This window comes from Sturnira hondurensis, unplaced genomic scaffold, assembly GCF_014824575.4.
Source record: "Sturnira hondurensis isolate 20B ecotype Veracruz unplaced genomic scaffold, ASM1482457v3 Scaffold0015509, whole genome shotgun sequence".
Classification (NCBI taxonomy): domain Eukaryota; kingdom Metazoa; phylum Chordata; class Mammalia; order Chiroptera; family Phyllostomidae; genus Sturnira; species Sturnira hondurensis.
This window is the reverse complement of record NW_028088140.1, coordinates 6815175-6836415: the sequence shown is the minus strand read 5'-3', so window position 1 is coordinate 6836415 and position 21241 is coordinate 6815175. Positions and strand designations below refer to the sequence as shown.

General features: G+C 36.7%; 1 protein-coding gene across 2 annotated transcripts in view; it reads left to right on the top strand.

The window, feature by feature from the left end:
- CEP83 (centrosomal protein 83) overlaps window positions 1-21241 on the top strand; it is a 144084-nt gene that overhangs the window by 71215 nt on the left and 51628 nt on the right. For both annotated transcript variants that reach the window (XM_037064687.1, XM_037064686.1), the window contains exons 4-5: window positions 9435-9527; window positions 11543-11674. In XM_037064687.1, the coding sequence (XP_036920582.1) occupies window positions 9435-9527; window positions 11543-11674 (225 nt within the window). The remainder of the gene's footprint in view (window positions 1-9434; window positions 9528-11542; window positions 11675-21241) is intronic.

Genomic DNA, 21241 nt, shown 5'->3' with positions numbered 1-21241 from the left:
AGTACTTATATCTGACAAAATAGACTATAAAATGAAGGCTATAGTAGGAGACAAAAAAAAGGATACTACATAACGATAAAGGAAACAATCCAATAAGGCAATATAACCCTAGTAAACCTTTATACACTCAATATAGGAACATCTAAATCTGTAAAACAAATCTTGATGGACATAAAGGGAGAGATCAACAGAAATACAGTAATAGTTGGGGATTTTAATACTCCATTTACTTCAATGGATAGGTCTTCCAGGCAGAAATTCAACAAGGAGACAGCAGCCTTAAATGTGACAGTAGATCAACTGGACTTAATTGTTATCTTCAGAGCATTTCACTCTAAAGAAGCAGAATATACAATTCAAGGACACATGGAATGTTTTCTAGGATGTATAACATGTTAGAACATAAAATAAGTTTCAATAAATTTAAAAAGATTGAAATCATATCAAGCATCTTCTCTGACCATAATGCTATGAAACTAGAAATCAATCACAAGAACACTGAAAAACATGCAAAAACATGGGGGCTAATACCATGTTATTAAACAATGAATAGGTTAACAAGGAGATCAAGGAAGAAATCAAAAGATACCTTGAAACAAATGAAAATGAGGACACAATAACCCAAAATCTGTGGGACACTGGAAAAGCAATCTGAAGAGGGAAATTCAAATCACTACAGGCCTATCTCAAAAAAAAAAAAAAAAAAAGAAAGAGAAAAATCTCAAATAAATGATCTAACGTCACACTATTACGAACTTGAGAAAGAACAACAAACAGAGCCCAAAGTGAGTAGAAGTAAGGTTATTCCACATAAATATCAGAGCAGAAATAAGTGAAATAGAGGCTAAAAAATGATACAAAAGATCATTGAATCCAAGAGCTGGTTCTTGAAAAGGTAAACAAAATTGACAAACCTTTAACCAGAATTATCAACAAAAAAGAAAGGACCCAAATAAAAATCAGAAATGAAAATGGAGAAGTAACAACTGACAGCAAAGAAATACAAAGAATGGTAAGAAAATATTATGAGCTAACAAACTGAATAACCCGGATGAAATGAATAAATTCCTAGAAACAAACAATCTTCCAAAACTGCATCAGGAAGAATCAGAAAATCTGAATAGCCAGATTACACCTGATGAAATTGAAGCAGTAATAAAAAATTTCCCAACAATCAAAAGCCCTGTATCAGATGGCTTCACAGGTAAATTTTACCAAACATTCTGAGAACTACCACCTATCCTTCTCAAACTATTTTATAAAATTCAAGTGGAGAGAAGGCTCCCAAACTTCTTTTATGAGGCCAACATTATACTAATTCTAAAACCAGATAACAACACTATAAAGAATGAAAATTATAGGCCAATATTCCTGATGAGCATAGATGCTAAAATACTCAGCAAAATATTAGCAAACCAAATATAGCTATGCATCAAAAGGATCATATACCCTGCTAAGTGGTATTTATTTCGGGAATGCAAGGTTGATACGACATTTGCAAATCAATAAATGTTATTCACCACGTAAACAAAATGAAAGATAAAAGTCATATGATCACAACAGTAGATGCAGAAAAAAGCTTTTGATAAAATTCAGCACCAATTATGGTCAAAATTGTGAACAAAGTGGGAATAGAGGGAATATGCCTAAACATAATAAAGCCCATGTGTGACAAATTCACTGCCAGCATCATACTCAATGTTCAAAAAATAAAAGTGTTCCCCTTAAGATCCAGAACAAGACAGGAGTGTTCACTTTCACCTCTCTTATTCAATATAGTACTGGAAATCCTAGCCACAGCAATCAGACTGGAAGAAGAAATAAAAGGCATCCAAATTGGAATGGAATAAGTAAAACTCTTTATTTGCTAATGACATGACACTGTACACAGAGAACTCTAAGATTCCACCAAGAAACTACTAGACCCAGTAAATGAAATCAGCAAAGTAGCAGTATAGAAAATTAATATGCAGAAATCAAAGTTGCATTTTTAATATGCCAATAACAAACTAACAGAAAAGAAAATAGTCCCATTTACAACTGCTTCAAAAAGAATGAAATGCTTAGGAATAAACTTAGCCAAGGATGTAAAAGACCTATACTTGGAAAATTATAAGACACTAAAGAAAGAAATTGAAGAAGATACATATAAGTAGAAGCATATACTGTGTTCATGGATAGGAAGAATTAACATCATTGAAATGTCCATACTACCCAAAGCAATCTGTAGATTGAATGTAATTTCTATCAAAATTCCAATGATGAATTTCAGAGAACTAGAGCAAATATTTCAAAAATGTATATGGAACCCTGAAAGGCCCCATATAGCAATAGCAGTCCCAAGAAGAAGGAACAAAGTTGAAAGAATCATGCTGCCTAATATCAAACTATACTAAGGCCATAGTAATCAAAACAGCCTTGTACTGGCATAAAAACAGACACATAGATCAATGGAACAGAATACAGAGCCCAAAAATAAGCCCATACCATTACAGTCAATCAATATTCAGCAGAGGAAGCAAGCACATATAGTGGGCTAAAGGTAGTTTTTCAGTAAATGGTTTGGGGAGAGTTGAGCACATACTTGCAGAAAAGTGAAACTAAACCATTTACCATACAAAAGAATAAATTTAAAATGAATCAAAGACTTAAATGATAGACTGAAACCATAAAAATCCTAGAAGAAAACAGGCAGAAAAATTTGAGATATTGCTTGTAGAAATTTTTTTCAGGTATATCTCAGACAAGGGAAACAAAAGGAAAAATAAACAAATTGAGACTACATCAAACTAAAAAGTTTTTACATAGTAAAGGAAAATATCAACAGAATAAAAAGACACCCCACAGAATGGGAGAACATATTTGCTGTTACATCTGATAAAAGGTTAGTACCCAAAATTTATAAAACTGAACAACAAAAAACCCCCCAAAAACCTAACTGAAATATGGGCAAAGAACCTGAGTAGATACTTCTCTATAGAGGACATACAGATGGCCAACAGACATATGAAAAGATGCTCAGCGTCACTAATCATCAGAGACATGCAAATGAAAACCACAATGAGATCCCACCTCACACCAGTTAGAATGGCCATCAGTAAATCAGACAAGTGCTGGTCAGGATGTAGAGAAAGGAGAACCCTTTTCCATGGTTGGTGCAGATTCAGACTGGTGCAGCCACCGTGGAAAGCAGTGTGGGGTATGGAGATCCCTTAAAAAATTAAAAATGGATCTGCCTTTTGACTCAGTGATCTCACTTCTGACATTTATCCTAAGGAACTCAGAACAGTAATTTGAAAGAACATAAGCATCCCTGTGTTCATTTCAGTGTTATTTACAATTGCTAAGATATGGCGAGAAGCCATCTGAGTGTCCATCAGTAGATAAGTGGATAAAACAACTATGGGACTTCTACAGATTGTTATTCTACTCAGGCGTAAAAAAAAGAAGAAAATTTTACCCTTTGCAACAGTATGGATGGACCTGGAGAATATTATATAAGTGAAGTAAGCCAGTCAGTGAAAGAAAAATACTGTATGATTTTATATGTGGATTCTAATGAACAAACTGAACTAACAAGCAAAAAGAGAAACAAACTCATAGATGGAGAACAGAAGACAGCTGGTTGGGGAGAGAGATTAGGGGATGTGGTGATTGCACCAAAAGGAAAACAAACTCATGGATATGGACAACAGTGTAGTGATTCCTCTTTTAAAAGCATTGCCTGCAATAGCATCACCATACCTAAAAGTACTTAACTAATAATATTTCTTATTTCTATAAGAAGACTAAATGGTAATGGAAAAAGTGCAATAAAGATTAAATTAAAGAAATTTTAAAAATGGTTTGTATGCTACATTGGACTAACAGTCATAAGACAGAAGTTGTTTAGCACCTTGTTAACCATTTTAGAAGTTGTTTAGGGTAAGGTGTGCTAGACTTCAGGGCAGGTGTTGTGGGAGATAAATAACCAAGAGAGGACTTCTGGCCAAGATGGAGGCATAGGTAGACACACTGTGCCTTCTCCCACAACCAAAATAAGAACAGTGACAATTTAAAAACAAAATAACAGCCAGAACTGACTGAAAATTGAACTGTATGGAAGTCAGACAGCCAAGGAGTTGAAGTAGACACATTTATTCAAACTGGTAGATGGGGCAGAGTCGGGTGGCTGAACAGAGGGGGGTTGTGGCACAAGAAGCAGTGACACCAGGTGTGCAAGGCACCCTGAACATGCTAGATGGCAGTGGGGAGACCCTAGGCATGCAGGCAGTGGCTGGCAGACCCAGCAAGGCAGCGATTGGGAAGCGAGGCACTGTGTGTAAGGCAGTTGGCTGGCCAAGTGGTAGTTCTACATTTGCACACAGATAAACCAGGTGAAACTGAGGAGTGAAACAATGTGCAACCCAGGGTCCCACCACTGGGAAATAAAGCCTCAAAACACTGATTGAAAACACCTGTGGGGATTGAGGTGCAGGGAGAGACTCCCAGTCTCACAGGAGAGTTCATTGGAGAGACCCACAGGGTCCCAAGATGTACACAAGCCCACCCACATAGGAATCAGCACCAGAAAGGCCCAGTTTGCTTGGGGGAAGTGGTGGAAGGGACTGAGGTCTGACCGAGAGTGGAGTAAGCACCATTGTTCCTTCTCTGACCCTGTCCCCACATACAGCATCACGATCCAGTGACTGGGTTGCCCCACTCAGGAGGAAACACCTAAGGCTCTGCCCCTCATACCTAACAGATATGAGAAGACAAAAAAAAAAAAAGGCCCAAATGAAGAACAGATCAAAGCTCCAGAACAAATACAACTAAGCGACCAAGAGATAGCCAACCTATCAGATGCACAGTTTAAAGCACTGGTGATCAGGATGCTCACAGAATTGGTTGAATTTGGTTGCAAATTAAATGAAAAAAATGAAGGCTACACTAAGTGAAATGAAGGGAAATGCACAGGGAACCAATAGTGATGGGAAGGAAACTGGGACTCAAATCAATGCAGTGGACCAGAAGGAAGAAAGAAGCATTCAACCAGAAAAAAATGAAAAAACAAGAATTCAAAAAAAAATGAGGAGAGGCTTAGGAACTTCCAGGACATCTTTAAACATTCCAACATCCCAATTATAGGGGTACCAAAAGGGGAAGAGGAAGAGTAACAAGTGGAAAACTTATTTGAACAAATAATAAAAGAGAACTTCCCCAAATCTGGCAAAGGACATAGACTTCCAGGACATCCAGGAAGCTCAGAGAGTCCCAAAGAAGTTGGATCCAAGAAGGAACACATCAAGGCACATCATAATTACATTACCCAAGATTAAATTGAAGGAGATAATCCCAGAAGCAGCAAGAGATAAGGAGACAGTTACCTACAAAGGAGTTCCCATCAGACTGTCAGCTGATTTCCCAAAAGAGACCTTACAGGCAAGAAGGGGCTGGAAAGAAGTATTCCAAGTCATGAAAGACAAGGACCTACATCCAAGATTGCTCTATCCAGCAAAGCTTTCATTTAGAATGGAAGGGCAGATAAAGTGCTTTTCAGATAAGGTCAAGTTCAAGGAGTTCGTCATCACCAAACCCTTATTTTATGAAATGTCAAAGGGACTTGTCTAAGAAAAAGAAGATAAAAAACATGTATAGTAAAATGACAGCGAACTCACAATTATTAACAACCACACTGAAAAGGAACTAAGCAAACAGAATAGGAACAGAACCACAGAAATGGAGATCACATGGAGGGTTAGCAACGGGAGTGCGAGGAGGAGAGAGGAGAAAAAGGTACAGAGAGTAAGTACCATAGGTGGTAGGTAGAAAATATATACGGGGAGGGCAAGAATAGTATGGGAAATGTAGAAGCTAAAGAACTTAAGACACATGGACATGAACTAAAGGAGGGGAATGTGGATGGGTAAGGGTGTGCAGGGTGGAGGTGAATGAGGGGAGAATGGGGCAACTCTAATAGCATAATCAATAAAATATATTTAAAAAATAACCAAGATAGCAGAAATAATAATAGCATATAATGAGTATGAGTTACAAGATATATAGCTTTTCTGTTCATCATGATAAGCTAGTAACATGCATTTTTAAGATGCTTGTTTACCAGAAAGGAAATGACCAATTGAAACCAAGGGTCCTGATTTAATATTGGATTAGCCAAAAAGTCTGCTTAGTTTTTTCCATAAAATAGAGGCAATTTTTCATGTTTGCCAATCACTTTGTTGATTTGGATATTTTGAGTATGTCAGCTATCTTCTGTGCATCGATTGTTCTTGGTGTCTCAATTTGACTGGTATCAACTTCAACTGGTCTTCCCAGCTGTGAAGCATCGTCCAACAAGATACGAAACCTCGCAATCACTTTTGAGGTTCGTGCAGTCACAGCACCTTCTCCATATACTGCACAAACTTTCTTTTTTCCATTTCAGTTGCGTTTTTACCTTTTTTGAAATAATACAGCACAATATGCCAAAAATGTGTGTATTGTCTTCTATTTTCAATATTACAGTGACTATACAAAAATTTATCTATTTTTATAAGTTTTTTTGCACACCAATATGATAGCTGTCACAATACAATCTAATAAGATTGTTTTGAACAACTCCTAAGCGGTACTAGAACCATCTTACAGAAAAAAAAACACAATGAAACTTTCATCTACCCACTATGTAGCCAATATGTAGCCCCAGCCCATTCAGTTTTTTAATGGCTTCCCCTGTAAGCCTCAGCCCTGAGTCTATTCATTAACTCCCTGAGGCAGTCAGAAACTGACTTCCTTGACCAGGGTCACAAATTAGGGGGTTTTGTTAAGCTAAAGAAAACATCATGGCTAAATTGTAGTTTAGATCCTGATCCCTGAAGCTCAACAGTCTCCTGGCCACATTCTCATGAAGCCAGTCTGAAAGACCTAGAATAAGCCAGTCTGGAAGTCTACCAAGACCTAGAGTAAGGGTATACTGCCCTCATCTCACTCTTGACCAATTACCAGGACCAATGGCCCCAAACCCCTCATGATGATGATCTGTGATTTTTACTATATAAAACTCTTTGTAAACTATCAAGGATTTGAGGCTTTTGAGCATTAGCTTCCTGTTCTTGGTTGTGCCAATAGTCAGTCTTTCTCTGCTACAATTCTTGGTGTTTAGTCTTTGGCTCTTCCAGTGTGGGTAGATAAACTCTTTCTGTTTGGTAATATAGATCTTCATTTATACAAGGCAATTCCTCTTTTAAAAGCATTGCCCACAATAGTATCACCATACCTAAAAGTACTTAAGGAATAATATTTCTTACTTTCTTTTTTTAATCCTCACCATAGTATACATTTATTGATTTTAGAGAGGAAAGGGGATGCAGAGAGAGAGAAACATCAATGTAAGAAAGAAACATTGAACTGGGCCTCCTGTATGCATTCCAACTGGGGATTGAACTTGCAGCCTTTTGGTGTATGGGACTATGCTTCAAGCAGCTGAGCCACCTGGCTAGGGTGGAATATTTCTTAATATTATATCTTGGGTGAGATTCCCTGCAGTTTTCCCTTATTTACTTATTTTTAAAGTTGGTTTGTTTGAAACCAGATAAAATAAGGTTTACCTGTTCATCTTTTTTTTTTAAATTACCACCCCTCCTCATTTTGAACTCTTGATGTTGTCACCCAGATTATTGACATCATAAAGTAGATTTTTGCAAGAGCTTTGTGTCTGGTTTCTCTAATCCCATTCACTGCCTCTTTTCTCCCACAGCCAACAATTATCTTCCCTCCAGAGCTTTTGATCCATTTGGCTTCTTCCTAAAATATATATGTGGGGATGCCATTTTTAAGCTTAAAAACTTTCAATGAATAAGCAAAGTACAAAAATGTTTAGTATGCTTTTGAACTTCTTATGGAGAGATATAATGCTTCCTGTGTGGAAGGCTCTGCCCACAGCCCCCTGCCTCTGCCCCAAGCCACCTTGGATGAGAATAAGTCTACCAAGACAGGATCTGCTTGGGGAGAAAAGGTGGCCAATCTCTCAAAGGAGAAGGGCCAAGATCCTTTTCCTCGGTGGGCTTTTTATTGGCTTTCTATTTGCACAGGAATACAGGTAAAGGTCATTAACCATTGGCAGGCAGTAAGGATCAAACAATAGATAACATAGAAAGAACTCTGAGGGCTTATTCTGAGTCAGGGTCAGATAACTAAAGGACCATAAAACTTTGGGAAACACTCATATTGAGCTCTGACCCTTGTCAGAAAATTGAGAACTTTCTTACCAAAGCAGGTTTCACAGGAAATTATGCATTCTTTCTTAGTCCTGATTGCCCCAGGGAACCTGCCCTTTCCAGCACAGGGCTACACTGCCCTCTGTCATTGTTTCAGGCTTAAATCAGGCAGGGGAAGTAAGGCAGCCAGGAGATTAGGAGACTTCTTGAAGCTTAGTCTCCTTAGTGTCTTATTGACCCAGGTTCTCTTACTCAGCCTTAGCCATGGGGGTTTATAGCTTCTGAAATCAGGCCGGGTGATTCCCAACATTCCTGTGAATTTCTGTAATCCTTAGGTTAGACTCTATGCTTTAGTGTTTTTAAAGAAGGGGATGATAATATAGCTACATTGTGTATTATGGTAGGGATTAAAGAAGTTAATGCATGTTAGGTATTTTAAACCGTGTATTATATAGATAGTATGTTACACAGTGCTTTATCCTTTGTACATAGTAAGCATTCATTCAGTAAAATGTTTAGAAATTTTGAATATTGGTGAATAAATGTATGAATTAAATGAAACATTCTTAGTTTTCAGAAATTAATGGAAGAGCAAACTAGGTTATTTTTTTTTTTTTTACAACCAATATTTGTTCATTCAAGAAACTATAATCAAGTGGTGTCTGTGTCAGGCAGTAGTGTGAAGTGTTGGGAACACTATGGTGAATAAAGACAGTGTGTGCCCTCAAGAAACTTACTAAAATACTGAACTACTCTGTCAGTGCTGGGCTTCATAAAGAATGTAACAGGAAGGAACCTTTGAATTCATTTTGGCAATTAGAATAAAACGTAGTGTATTCTGATTGAAAATAAATCTGAAGAATACTCTATAGTATACCAAATTATTATACCTTTATTTAGCTTACTTTAGAAAATAGACTATCAGCCATTGTATCCCACATTATAAGCTTAGTTGCCAGCATAGTTATTTCTCACAATCACAATAATAATAATTAGTGAATCTTGACCTTATATTAACAGAATTTTTGACATCTCTGAGAGCCTGAAATTGACTTAAATTATTGTTTCAGATAATGGTTCTATTTATGTAGTGATTACTCTAAAATTAGGTATGTTATAAAATTTCTATGAGTTGCATTTTATTGTCATAATTATGAGATAGACTGAAATTTGACAAATTCTTGATCTTAATGTTTGTGACTCTCTATATAGAATCATTTGTATTTCTCTGCACATTAGGTATTAACTCCACAAAACTTGGAATTGTTAAGGGCCCAAATACAACAAGAATTAGAAACTCCAATGAGAGAGCGTTTTAGGAGTCTGGATGAAGTAAGTAATTTATACAGAAAGAACTATGCATTTATCTTTATGTGACTGTGAAAATTTGCTTATGAAAAGCAGCATTTCCCTACGTAAAAGCCCGGCAGTGGCTACCCTTTCACACAGAGTCCGTACAGTGGCCGTTAAGGCTGCACAGGATCAGACCCCATTACCTCCCTGATTTTCTTTTCTCCATCCACATTAGCCTCATTGATGCCACTTTGGCATTCCAGAAATGGTACAATTCAAGAGTCTTTGCTCTAGCTGTTGCTTGTACATTAAACGCTCTTCTTCTGCATATCTCATGGCCAGCCTCTATATCACCTTCTAAGTGAGGCCTACTTTGACCAATCCCTGCCCCCACTTAATATGCCAACTTGCCTTTTCCATCAGTCTTTAGCCCTTTGGATCCCAATTTACCCTCCTATGCATTTTTACTTTCTCTAGTACTTACCGTCTTCTGATATGTATAATATTCATTGTGCTTATTATTTTTGTAGTCTCTTACCACCTCTAGAAATGTAAACTGCACTGGAGGAGGAACTTTATCTGTTTAGCTCACTGTTATATTCCAAGTTCCTTGAACAGTCCCTAGCCTGCAGTAGGTGCTCAATTAATATTCATTGAATGAAAGAATGAATTTAATGCCACCTAAGAAAAGTAAAAATTTGATATAATTTTCCTTCAGATTGTGATTAATCTCCTTATATGAAGCCTCGGTTTAATATGACTAAATATTTAATAAAGGGGACAGGAAAAGATAATAGATATTAAATATGGTAGGTACTATACTAGATATTTTATATATGTTACCTTATTTGACAGATATACTGGGCCTTATTCATACAAGTGAGTATTGTCCCCTTCAAAATGGACCCCTTTGGGAAACTGTAGGCTAGTTATGTTGCCATTGCATAAAATAATTGTGGATCCTGTTCTGTAAGGGGCTTACTGGCTTAAATCATCTTTTGAATATTCTCCTAATGGATAATCAAAGCATTATAGCTTTGGGAGTCGGTTTCATTTTTGGATATGAACAAAACTGCGTAGACCTAAGTGATCAAGTTAAATAAAAACATTTTTAAAAATTTGAAAACAAAAAGGAGAAGACTTATGGACATGGGCAACAGTATGGTGTTTGCTGAGAGAGGGGATAGAAGGGACTAAAGGATAATGGGGGGAAATGCAATAAAGATTAAATTAAATACCAAAACAAAGTATGTCTCTACTAAAATCACAAAACCCATTTCCTGGGTTTGTGAACTGGCTTAGAAGAGAAATCTTTTGACTGAAGATTTCTAGGGACTGAGTATTTTAGGAGCCTTCATTATTACTTTATATTCTGGTGTATGTTGAAGTAGTGTCTCCTCCTCCTTTCTGTTCTGTTATTTAGAATGAGATTCAGAATACCACCATCTTTCACAGTGTTAGGAAATGGGGTTGGAGCATACCAGGGGAGGCATGTGTTCCTGCTTGGTTGGGAAAGTTGGCGCTTCGTATATTCTTCAGACTGATGTATCAGGTTTAACTATCATTGTAATATTTGAACCTGAAGTTATTGTACTAAATGTTAAGATAATTTTTTATGTACTTTGAATTCATTCTGTATGACTTTTAGGGGTATTTTTTTGTTTTATCATCAAATTAATTTTTAACCTGTTACATTTTGAAAGGTGTGTTATGTTCTTAAAGTTATTTTATTAAGTCCAGAGGTCAAAACTTTTGATATGCTATATGCATTTCTGAACATTTTTTATTATTATGAGAACCAGTCAGGAGGTTAGGTTAATTGAGTGGTAATTGGCTTTATCGGTGCCTTCTCAGGATTGTGCTAATTTTCTGTGTAGCATACTTGTTACCAGAACTTTTCCAAGGTTTATTTATATTTCTGTTAAGCTTATTTTTACATTTATAATTGCTCTGAGTATAATGTAATTTAAAATTATATTTGCAAAAGTAATTTTGAGGGTAAATATAAATTTCATTTATAATTTGTGATAAATTGCAATCTTCTTTTAACTTAGGAAGTTGAAAAGTATAGAGTTGAGTATAATAAACTTCGCTATGAACATACATTTCTCAAATCAGAATTTGAACACCAGAAAGAAGAATTTGCACGTATTTTGGAAGGAGAAAAAATAAAATATGAATTAGAGGTGAGTGATTGACTATAGTAGTTTGTTGTTATCTTTCTAGTCAATAAAACTTTATGATTATATATTTTTATAAATCCTAAGTTAGTGTTGATGCCACAATTATTGTTATTAATTAATGGTGAAGTATTTGAACATGCTTTCCATTTTCTTGATAGTACTATTTTTCTTGTGAATATTCTTTTTGACTGTTAGATTTTTATGCTCTTTGCTGCCTTTATCTTGCTCAAGTCAATGGTGATGGTCTCTTTTCTCCCATAGCCACAAAGGACTTCTCTCTTTGCAAATATAGCTGTCCGTGAGATTCCCCATTTAGCAGTGTCCCCGTCTCTTTCTTGGAACCATACCACAACCAGGAGAGCTCTGGCTGTCAGCCCACGAACCTTGTTTCCACTGTTGTCAAGAAAGGGTTTGTACCTGAGAGGTGTACCTTGTCACCTTTCAGGAGCTGTGCTTTGTTGTTTGACATCAGCAGCAACATCCTCTCTCTCTGCGTACAACGTGCATTCCTACTGTGTCTCTGTTGCTTTGGGCAGCCTTTCTACTTGTTTTGTGGTTTGTCTCCTAATATTTCCAAAAATGGGGTTTGTGTTTTTCATTCTTTATGTTGCTTTTAGATGATTTTCAGGATGGAGAGAAATGCCAATTTTATCCTGGTATCGTCATATAACAAATGTAGTACTAGTTGAACTTGTAAAAGAGTTTGTTGTCTGTAGTTCTGTGAAACATTTTATGTACAAGTGCATTTGCATTACACATTTATTGCATTGTTGTTATTTGGAATCAAGAGTTAAAATATGCTCACTTTCCTTTACCAATAACTAGTTCGATCAAGCCGACTTTTGTGAACAGTGAGTGATCCATGATTGTTTGTTACATAAGAAGCTGTATGAACTTTGAATCCAGTTCATTAACAATACAGTACCAGAAAACAATAAATATTTATGATAATCTTTTGCATTTAAAAATTCTTTACAGCTTTAAATGCTTTATTCACATATGATCTCACTTTGGTTGTAACAATGTCTCCATTTTATTTTATTTTATTTTTTTAAGATTTTATTTATTTATCTTTAGAGGGAAAGGGAAGGAGAGAAGGAGAGAAGTATCAATGTATGGTTGCCTCTCGTGAGTCCCTTGCTGGGAACTGGCCTGCAACCCAGGCGTGTGCCCTGACTGGGAATCGAACCGCAATCGTGTGGTTTGCAGGCCTGCACTCAATCCACTGAGCTACACCAGCCAGGGCAAAGTGTCTCCATTTTAAATGAGGACACTGAAGCACAAGACAAGTGACTTGTTCAAAGTCTCAAAGAAAGTCAGCAGCCATGTTAACGATAGAAATCAGGCACCCCAAATCCCAGCTCTTGAGTTGTAGGTTTGAAATAACCTATGATTTGAAGTTGCCATGCTAATTAGGAGTCAGCCAGGAGCTCTAATTGTGTGAAGAGATAAATAGATCCATACTATATGTGATGATGAAAGAGTTTGAATCTGGAATTATAACAGATTTAGAGTAGCTGCATATAAAATTTTTCTTGTGGAAAATAGAAGTAATAAAGATTTCCAGTCTGAAATGTAGATTTAGTATACTGAAGAGTAAATACTGAGATTAAAGATAGTGGTGCTACTTCCACCAAGATGGAGGCATAGGTGGAAACACTGTGCCTTCTCCCACAACCACGTTTGAATACAACAAAGGTTTAGTAAACAAAGACACAGCCAAAGAACAGAAAATTGAACTATACGAAAGTCCGACAACAATGAACCCTTCAACCGGGACCTGTAAGAGGGTCTGAGCTGGCAGTGGAGCAAGGTTGGGCAGGAAAGATCACCCAACCCAGGCGCGCAGGCAGCCCGGAACCAGTCGGAGTGCGGGGCAGACTGACTGCGGTCACACATTCGCGCACAGTGAGACAGACCGCACAGGCCCCAGTGGGCGAACCCAGTGGTGGAGGGCTGACGGCGGTGGCACATTCACATGCAGTGGGACGAAACACGAGGACCCCAGTGACGGGGGCAGCTGTGGCAGCAGTGGTGGGAGGTGGCAGACGGGACCGTCATTGCTCCTCTTTGACCCTGCCCCCATGTACAGCGTCACAACCCAGCAACTGAGTTGCCCTGCTCTGGTGAACACCTAGGGCTCCAATCCTGATACTTAACAGGCACGAACAGTCCAAAGGATGGCTCAAGAAGAACTCAAAGCCCCAGAGCCGATAACTCTACGCGACCAGGAAATAGGCAGCCTCTCAGATGCACAGTTCAAAACACTGGTCATCAGGATGCTCACAGAACTGGTTGATTTTAGTCACAAATTAGAGGAACATATGAAGGCTAAACTAATTGAAATGAAGGGAGATGCACAGGAAACCAATAGTGATGGAAAGGAAACTGGGACTGAAATCAATGGAATGGACCAGAAGGAAGAACTAAACATCCGACCAGAAAGGAATGAAGAAATGAGAATTCAAAAAAATGAGGAGAGGCTTAGGAACCTCCAGGACATCTTTAAATGTTCCAACATCCGAACTATAGGAGTACCAGAAGAGGGAAAGAAACAGCCACGAGTGGAATACTTATTTGAACAAATAATAAAGGAGAACTTCCCCAGTCTGGCAAAGGAAATAGACTTCCAGGAAATCCAGGAAGCTCAGAGAGTCCCAAAGAAGTTGGACCCAAGAAGGAACACACCAAGGCACATTATAATTACATTAGCCAAGATTGAAATGAAGGTGAGAATCCTAGAAGCAGCAAGAGGTAAGGGGACAGTCACCTACAAAGGAGTACCCATCAGACTGTCAGCTGATTTCTCAAAAGAGACCTTCCAGGCAGGAAGGGGCTGAAAAGAAGTATTCCAAGTCATGAAATCCAAAGACCTACATCCACGATTACTTTATTCAGCAAAGCTTTCATTTAGAATGGAAGGGCAGATAAAGTGCTTCTCAGATAAGGTCAAGTTCAAGGAGTTCATCATCACCAAGTCCTTATTATATGAAATGCTAAAGGGACTTATATAAGAAAAAGAAGATGAAAAATATTAACAGTGAAAGGACAGCAAACACACAGTTATTAACAACCACGCCTAAAACAAAAGCAAACCAAGAGGACAGCTAGATCAGGAGTGGAACCATAGAAATTAAAAACACATGGAGGGTTAGCAATGGGGAGTGGGAGGAGGAGAAGCGGGGAAAAGGTACAGAAAATAGCATAGACAGTAGGTAGAAAATAGATAGGGGGGAGGACAAGAATAGTAGGGGAAATATAGAATCTAAAGAACTTGAAACACCTGGTTACAAACTAAGGGGGAGAGAATGGTGGGGGAGGGAGTGTTTGGGTGGAGGGAAATGAAGGGGGGGAATAGAACAACTGTAATGGTATAATCAATAAAATTTATTTTAAAAAAAGATAGTGGTGCTTTATTTTATACTTTGCCTTTTTAAATGTAATCATGGTGTTTATCTGGTAATGATTATTTGTATCTTTTCAGCTTCTTATTATTATTGTTTTTGTAAAGAATGAAACTTATATCTGAAATCTGATGGCTAGTGTATTTTTACTCATGAAAGGCCGAAATATATTTATTAAAAATTTTAAAGAGTCAGGTAATTTCATAACTGTGATGCCCTGCAGCATCTTAGGAATCTGAGGGTAAACAGCTGGCTGGGAAGCCATAATTAGTAGGGGCTAGAAAAGAGAGACTTTGTGATGAGACCCAAGTTCTTTTGTATCTACTTCCCAATTAATTATGCAGGATCTACATTAATTAGCGGATTACTCGGTATTTTATTTGATCACTTATCTTAATATACTTCAGTTTCTATACACAATTTCAGTAAAACCTAGTGAGCTGATTGTGTATTATGAAACAGCAGTAAAACTTTCAAAGAAAAGCCTACTCTTGCCATTCTCAAATCTGAACAATTTAAGTAGCATAAAATATGTTCATTTGATGTACTGAAATAATTGCTTTTTCTTTCATTAATTAAGGATTCATACAACACTTGTACTTTCACTTCTACAGGTAAAGTGAAAGAAGTAACTGAATATCCTTTAGTGTATTGGTTCTTAGGGGAAACTTCGGGAAGTTTTTGTTCGTGTTTTTCTGAGAAACACTTCAGGAATTCACGTCTCCCTCATGATATTCTGAAATAATGTTTATGAAAGAATGTATCTTTTTCTTATGAAAAAAATATGATTTCTCAATGCCTAGTCATTATTTAAAAGTTATGCCATTTTGTTTTTATTATGTTATTAAGAGTCTAATTTTATATTATTCTGCAAATAATAGTAATGAAGAGCAATACAGAGCAGGTGTAGGTCATTATTCTGATAGATTGAATGAGTGAAAGAAGCAAGTGTAATTCAGTGTGCAAGTATTAAGATCTCAAGAGAGGGCATTGAGCCCTGCAAGAATGACGTAATACAAAATGCCAGGTCCCTGAGATTACCTCGTCATCCTCTTCAAAGTGATGGAGCTCTACCTTAGCTTTTATGGGACAGGTGAGAAGCCAGAGTTCCTGTAGCAAGAAGGAGAGCCACTCTGTGTCCCTGTTATCATATGCTGTTTTTTCCCTTTTAACACTGGTAGCACAAAGCTGATACTGCATTTCTGATGTGGTCCTTATCCTGACACATATATGTCAGTAGATCTTATGAAACCGCTCACAGCACTTCCTTTCTGTCCTAGTAGGTTCTGAAGTTCTCTCTGGAATGGTGCTCTGGACCTGGATGGTTCCTTTATCTAAAATATTGAAAATTCTCTGACTTGTACCCCTCTCAGATTACTTTGAACCACATCACAATTGGCAAAAGTCTCCTTAGTTAAAATTAAATTACCTCCGTGATTGATTTTTGGCAGCCTTTTAGAAGGGTTTTGTGAAATTTTGTTAATTAAAATTAAACTCTGAATGCAGTTTAGAGTATCTCAAAAACTAAACTTTTTAACGTGAAATTTTGAAATGTTTCAAGTGTTCATTTAGTATGACATCGGGAGCTGACTTAACTTCTGCGCGCGTCAATGTCCTCATCTATGAAATGGCGTTAACAATAGTACGTATCTGATGGAGTTAAAATATGTAAAGTACTTAGACAAGGACCAAGTGCATAATAAGAATTCCATAAATGCTAGATTTTATTTCATTTAAAACTGCATGTCCACAAATTTCTTCAGTATATGATCCTGTTCTTGATTTTAGTACACTAGAGTTTTCAGTGTCAGACCAGCATGTAGGTACTCTACGTGGTCTGAGGGCGTCTGTGATTGCAGCGCCTGCATTCCCCACCTTCACTGTACTTCCCTTCACTTCCCAGCATTCCGACCGTCCCACCTGTAAGACCCCCATGACCAAGGTAACTCTCAGGGCCTGAAAGCGACAAATGCTATTATTTCTGTTCTCTTGTCAGTCTGAATAGAATTCTTTTTAAGACACTGAATGAAGGAATAGAGAGTGTAACTTCCAAAAATAGATTAAAGTGTGAACTTCAAATCTGAGTAAACTATTACCTTCTAGTGTAAATAAATAACAAAATGTTTTTGTTTTCTATTATTGATTTAGAAAGTTCAATTCTAGTACATATGGGAAAAGGGGAAAACTTACAAAAGCAGAAATATAAAATAGGTAAACTAATTTGATTTTAAAAACTACGATCTGGAAACTTGAAATTCCATGTGCAAAATGTTTATTGTACTGCCTGACATATAGTAAATACTCAATAAGATGGTATTATTATTAGTTCCTGACAGCATTAATCATAGTGCTAATTATTATAGTAAATATAGAAGATATTTTTGAAATATACAATATCTATATGAAGAGATCTACCAAACTTATTGAATGAAATCAAAGAAAAACAAAATAAATGGAGTGATATTTCATGTTCATGGATAGGGAGACTCAAAAATGTGAAGTGTATCTCCTTCTCAACTTGATATGTAGATTCAGTATAATCCCAGTGAAAAACTCAGCAAGCATTTTGTGGATATTGACAAACTGATTCTGAAGTATATGTAGACAGGCAAAAGACCTAGAATAGCCAACAGAGTCTTAGAGAAAAATAAAGTCAGAGGACCGACACTATCTGACTTCAGAACTAAACTATAAAGCTATGATAATTGAGAAGAATGGACAAATAGATCATTAGAACATATCAAAAAGCCTAGAAATAGACCGACACAAATATAGTGAACTGATGTTTTTTTTTAGAAGATTTTATTTACTTATTTTTTAGAGAGAAGGGAAGAGGGGGAAAAGGGAGGGAGAGAAACATCATTTGATTGCTTCTCATTTGCGCCCCAACTTGGGACCAAACCTGCAACCCAGGCATGTGCCCTGACTGGAGATCGAACCAGTGACCTTTAGCTTTGTGGACAACGCCCAGCCAACTGAACCACACTGTTCAGGCCTATAGTGAACTGATCTTTGACAAATGAGAAAAGGCAGAATGAAGAAAAAGTCTTTTCAACAACTGGTGCTAAAACAACTGTACATGCAAAATAGTGGACCTGGACACAGACTCTTCACAAAAATTAGCTCAAAATAGATCTTAGACCTAAATGTGAAACTATCAAACCCCTATATGATAACATGGGGAAAAACCAGATGAGTTGAGGTTTGTTGATGACATTTTAGATGCAATACCAAACACGTGATATGTGAAAGAAATAATTGGTAAGTTAGACTTCATTAAAAGTAAGAACATGTGCTCTATTAAAGACACTGTCAAGAGCATGATAAGACAAGCCATAGAGTGGGAGAAAATATTTGAAAAAGACATCTGATAAAGAACTATAACCCAGTATGTACAAAGAACTGCAACTCAACAATAAGAACACAAACTGCCTAAGTTAAAAATGAGCTAAAGACTTTAAAAGACACTTCACCAAAGAAGATATACAGATAGCAAATAAGCATAGATGCTCAACACTGTGTGTGGATAGGGCATTGCTAATTAAAACAATAGTGAGACACATACCTGGTAGAATGGCCCAAATCCAAAACACTGACAATACCAAATGCTGGTGATGATGTGGAACAACAGACATTGGAAATGAAAAATGATACAGCAACTTTAGAGCACAGTTTGGCAGTTTCTTATAAAACTAAACATAGCCTTGCCATATAATCCAGCAGTTGTACTCCTTGGTATTTACCTAGAAGAGTTGAACACTTATGTTTGCACAACCACCTACACACAGATGTTTCTACCAGCTTTATTCCTGATTGTAAAATCTTGGAAGCAACCAAAATGACCTTCTGTTAAGTGAATAATTAAACAAACTGTGATACATCCAAACAATGGGAGATTATTCAGTACCAAACTAATGTGAGCTATCAAACCATGAAAAGATGTGAGGAGCCTTAAGTGAAAATTACTAAGAGAAAGAAGCAATCTGAAAAGGCTATATATTGCAGGATTCCAACTATATGACATTCTAGAAAAGGCAAAACTATACAGACATTAAAAAGAGAAGTGTTTGCCCTGGGGATAGGGGGAGAGAGGAATGAATACATGGAACACACACTATTCAGTATGATACAGTAATGGTGGGTACATGCCAATATATATTATCAAAATTCATGATAGACAACACCAAGAGTGGACCTTAATGTAAACTATGAGTGTTAATGGTATATCAGTGTAGGTTCATCAGTTGTAACAAATGTGCCACTCTGGTGTGAGGTGTTGATAGTGGGTGGTGGGTGGGGCTGTGTTTATGGAGACAGGGATATATTGAGCTCTGCACTTTCTGCTCAATTTTCCTGGGAACCTAAAACTAAAGACTTTTTAAAAAAATTACTGGGCATGCAAAGAAGCAGAAAAAATGCATTTCGTAATAGAGGAAAAGGATCAATCAATAGGAACAGACCTAGAAATCCCTCCAAAAAAACAAAAATACCTCAATTACTGGGTTCAACAGCAGAGTGGAGGAGATAGAAAGAGTCAGTGAGCTTGAAGATAGTATATTAGAAATCACCCAATGTAAACAAACTATAGAAAAGAGATTAAAAAAGAAATAAGTAGGGATAGCCTCAGGTACCTATGGGAATGTAAAAATCAATCAAAGATTTTTGTCCTAGAAAGGAAAAGAGAAGGAGGACAGTGCTAAAAAATATGCTTGAAGAAATAAAAGCCTGACCCCCACCCCAACTTTGGTAGACACACCATAATAGATTCAAGAATCTGAGCAAACATCAAACAGGATGAAACCAATGAAATCCCCAGTAAGGGACATTAGACTTAAACTCGATAGGAAAAAATACAGAAAGCTGCAAGGAAGAAATGATACCTTCCTTATATAAGAGGAAAACAATTCCCAGGTATTGCTATTTCTCATCAGAAACCACAGAGGCTAGAGGGACATGTGACAACATTATCCAGTTCTAAAAGAAAACTGTCAACTCATAATTTTACATCCAGCAAAAGTATCCTTCAGGAATGAAGGGCAAATCAAGACATTCTTACAGTGACAAAAACTAAGAGACTCTGTTGCCAGTACACATATGTCCAAAAAAGTGTCTAAGGGAGACTTTCTAAACAGAAAGAAAACTCAAAGGAACCTTGAAACATCAGGAAGGATAAAAGAGCACAGTAACCAAAACTGTGGGTATTTATATAGTAGACTTTCTTTTCATGAGTAAATTTTCTAAATTCTGTTTGATTTTAGAAGCACAAATTCTAAACACTGTCCAGTATGTTTTAAAATGTATGGAGAGGAAATAAGATAATTATATTATGAATAAGGATAAAGTGATATAAAGGAAGGAAAGTTCTCTGTCACTGGAACTGATAAAGTGAATCCAACACACTATGATTTTATGTACAGATAATGTAGTACCTACAGCAACAACTAAGAAAGCTATACACAAAGATACCCAGAACATGGTAGATAAATCAAAATGGAATCCTAAAAAAAATGTTCAAGAAACCCACAGGAAGGAAGGCAGGATAAAGAAAACAAACTTAAAAATAAAACAAAAAGGAAACCTTAAGCCATAATATATTAATTGTCATAATAAATGTAAATTGTCTAAATATACCACTCAAAAGATAGATTCATAGAGTTTATTTTAAAAATAAAAGACCCAACTATATTCCATCTCCAAGAAACTTCAAATACAACAAATAGGTAGTTAGTAAATGGATAGGAAATGATACATCATGCAAAAATTAAAAGAAGCAGGAATGGCTATATTAATATCAGATAAAGTGGATTTCAGATCAAAGGAAAATTCAAAGGTAGACAGTTTATAATGACAGAAACCACTCATCCAAGAAGATAATGAATACTAAATATGTGCTCTAAATATATATGAACCAGAGCTACAAAATAATGTGAAGTAAACACTGATAGAACTAAAAGGAGAAATAGACAAATTCACAATTACTGTTGGAGACGTCAGACTCCTCTCTTAAAAATTGATAGAACAATTAGAAAGTTAGGATAGCTATAGAACCGAACAACACTGTCAGCTGAAAGAATCCTGTCAACATTTATTGAACAGAATTTTTTAATTTATTGAACAGGATTTATTTATTTATTGTACTCCACCCAATAAGAGTACCTATGTACAA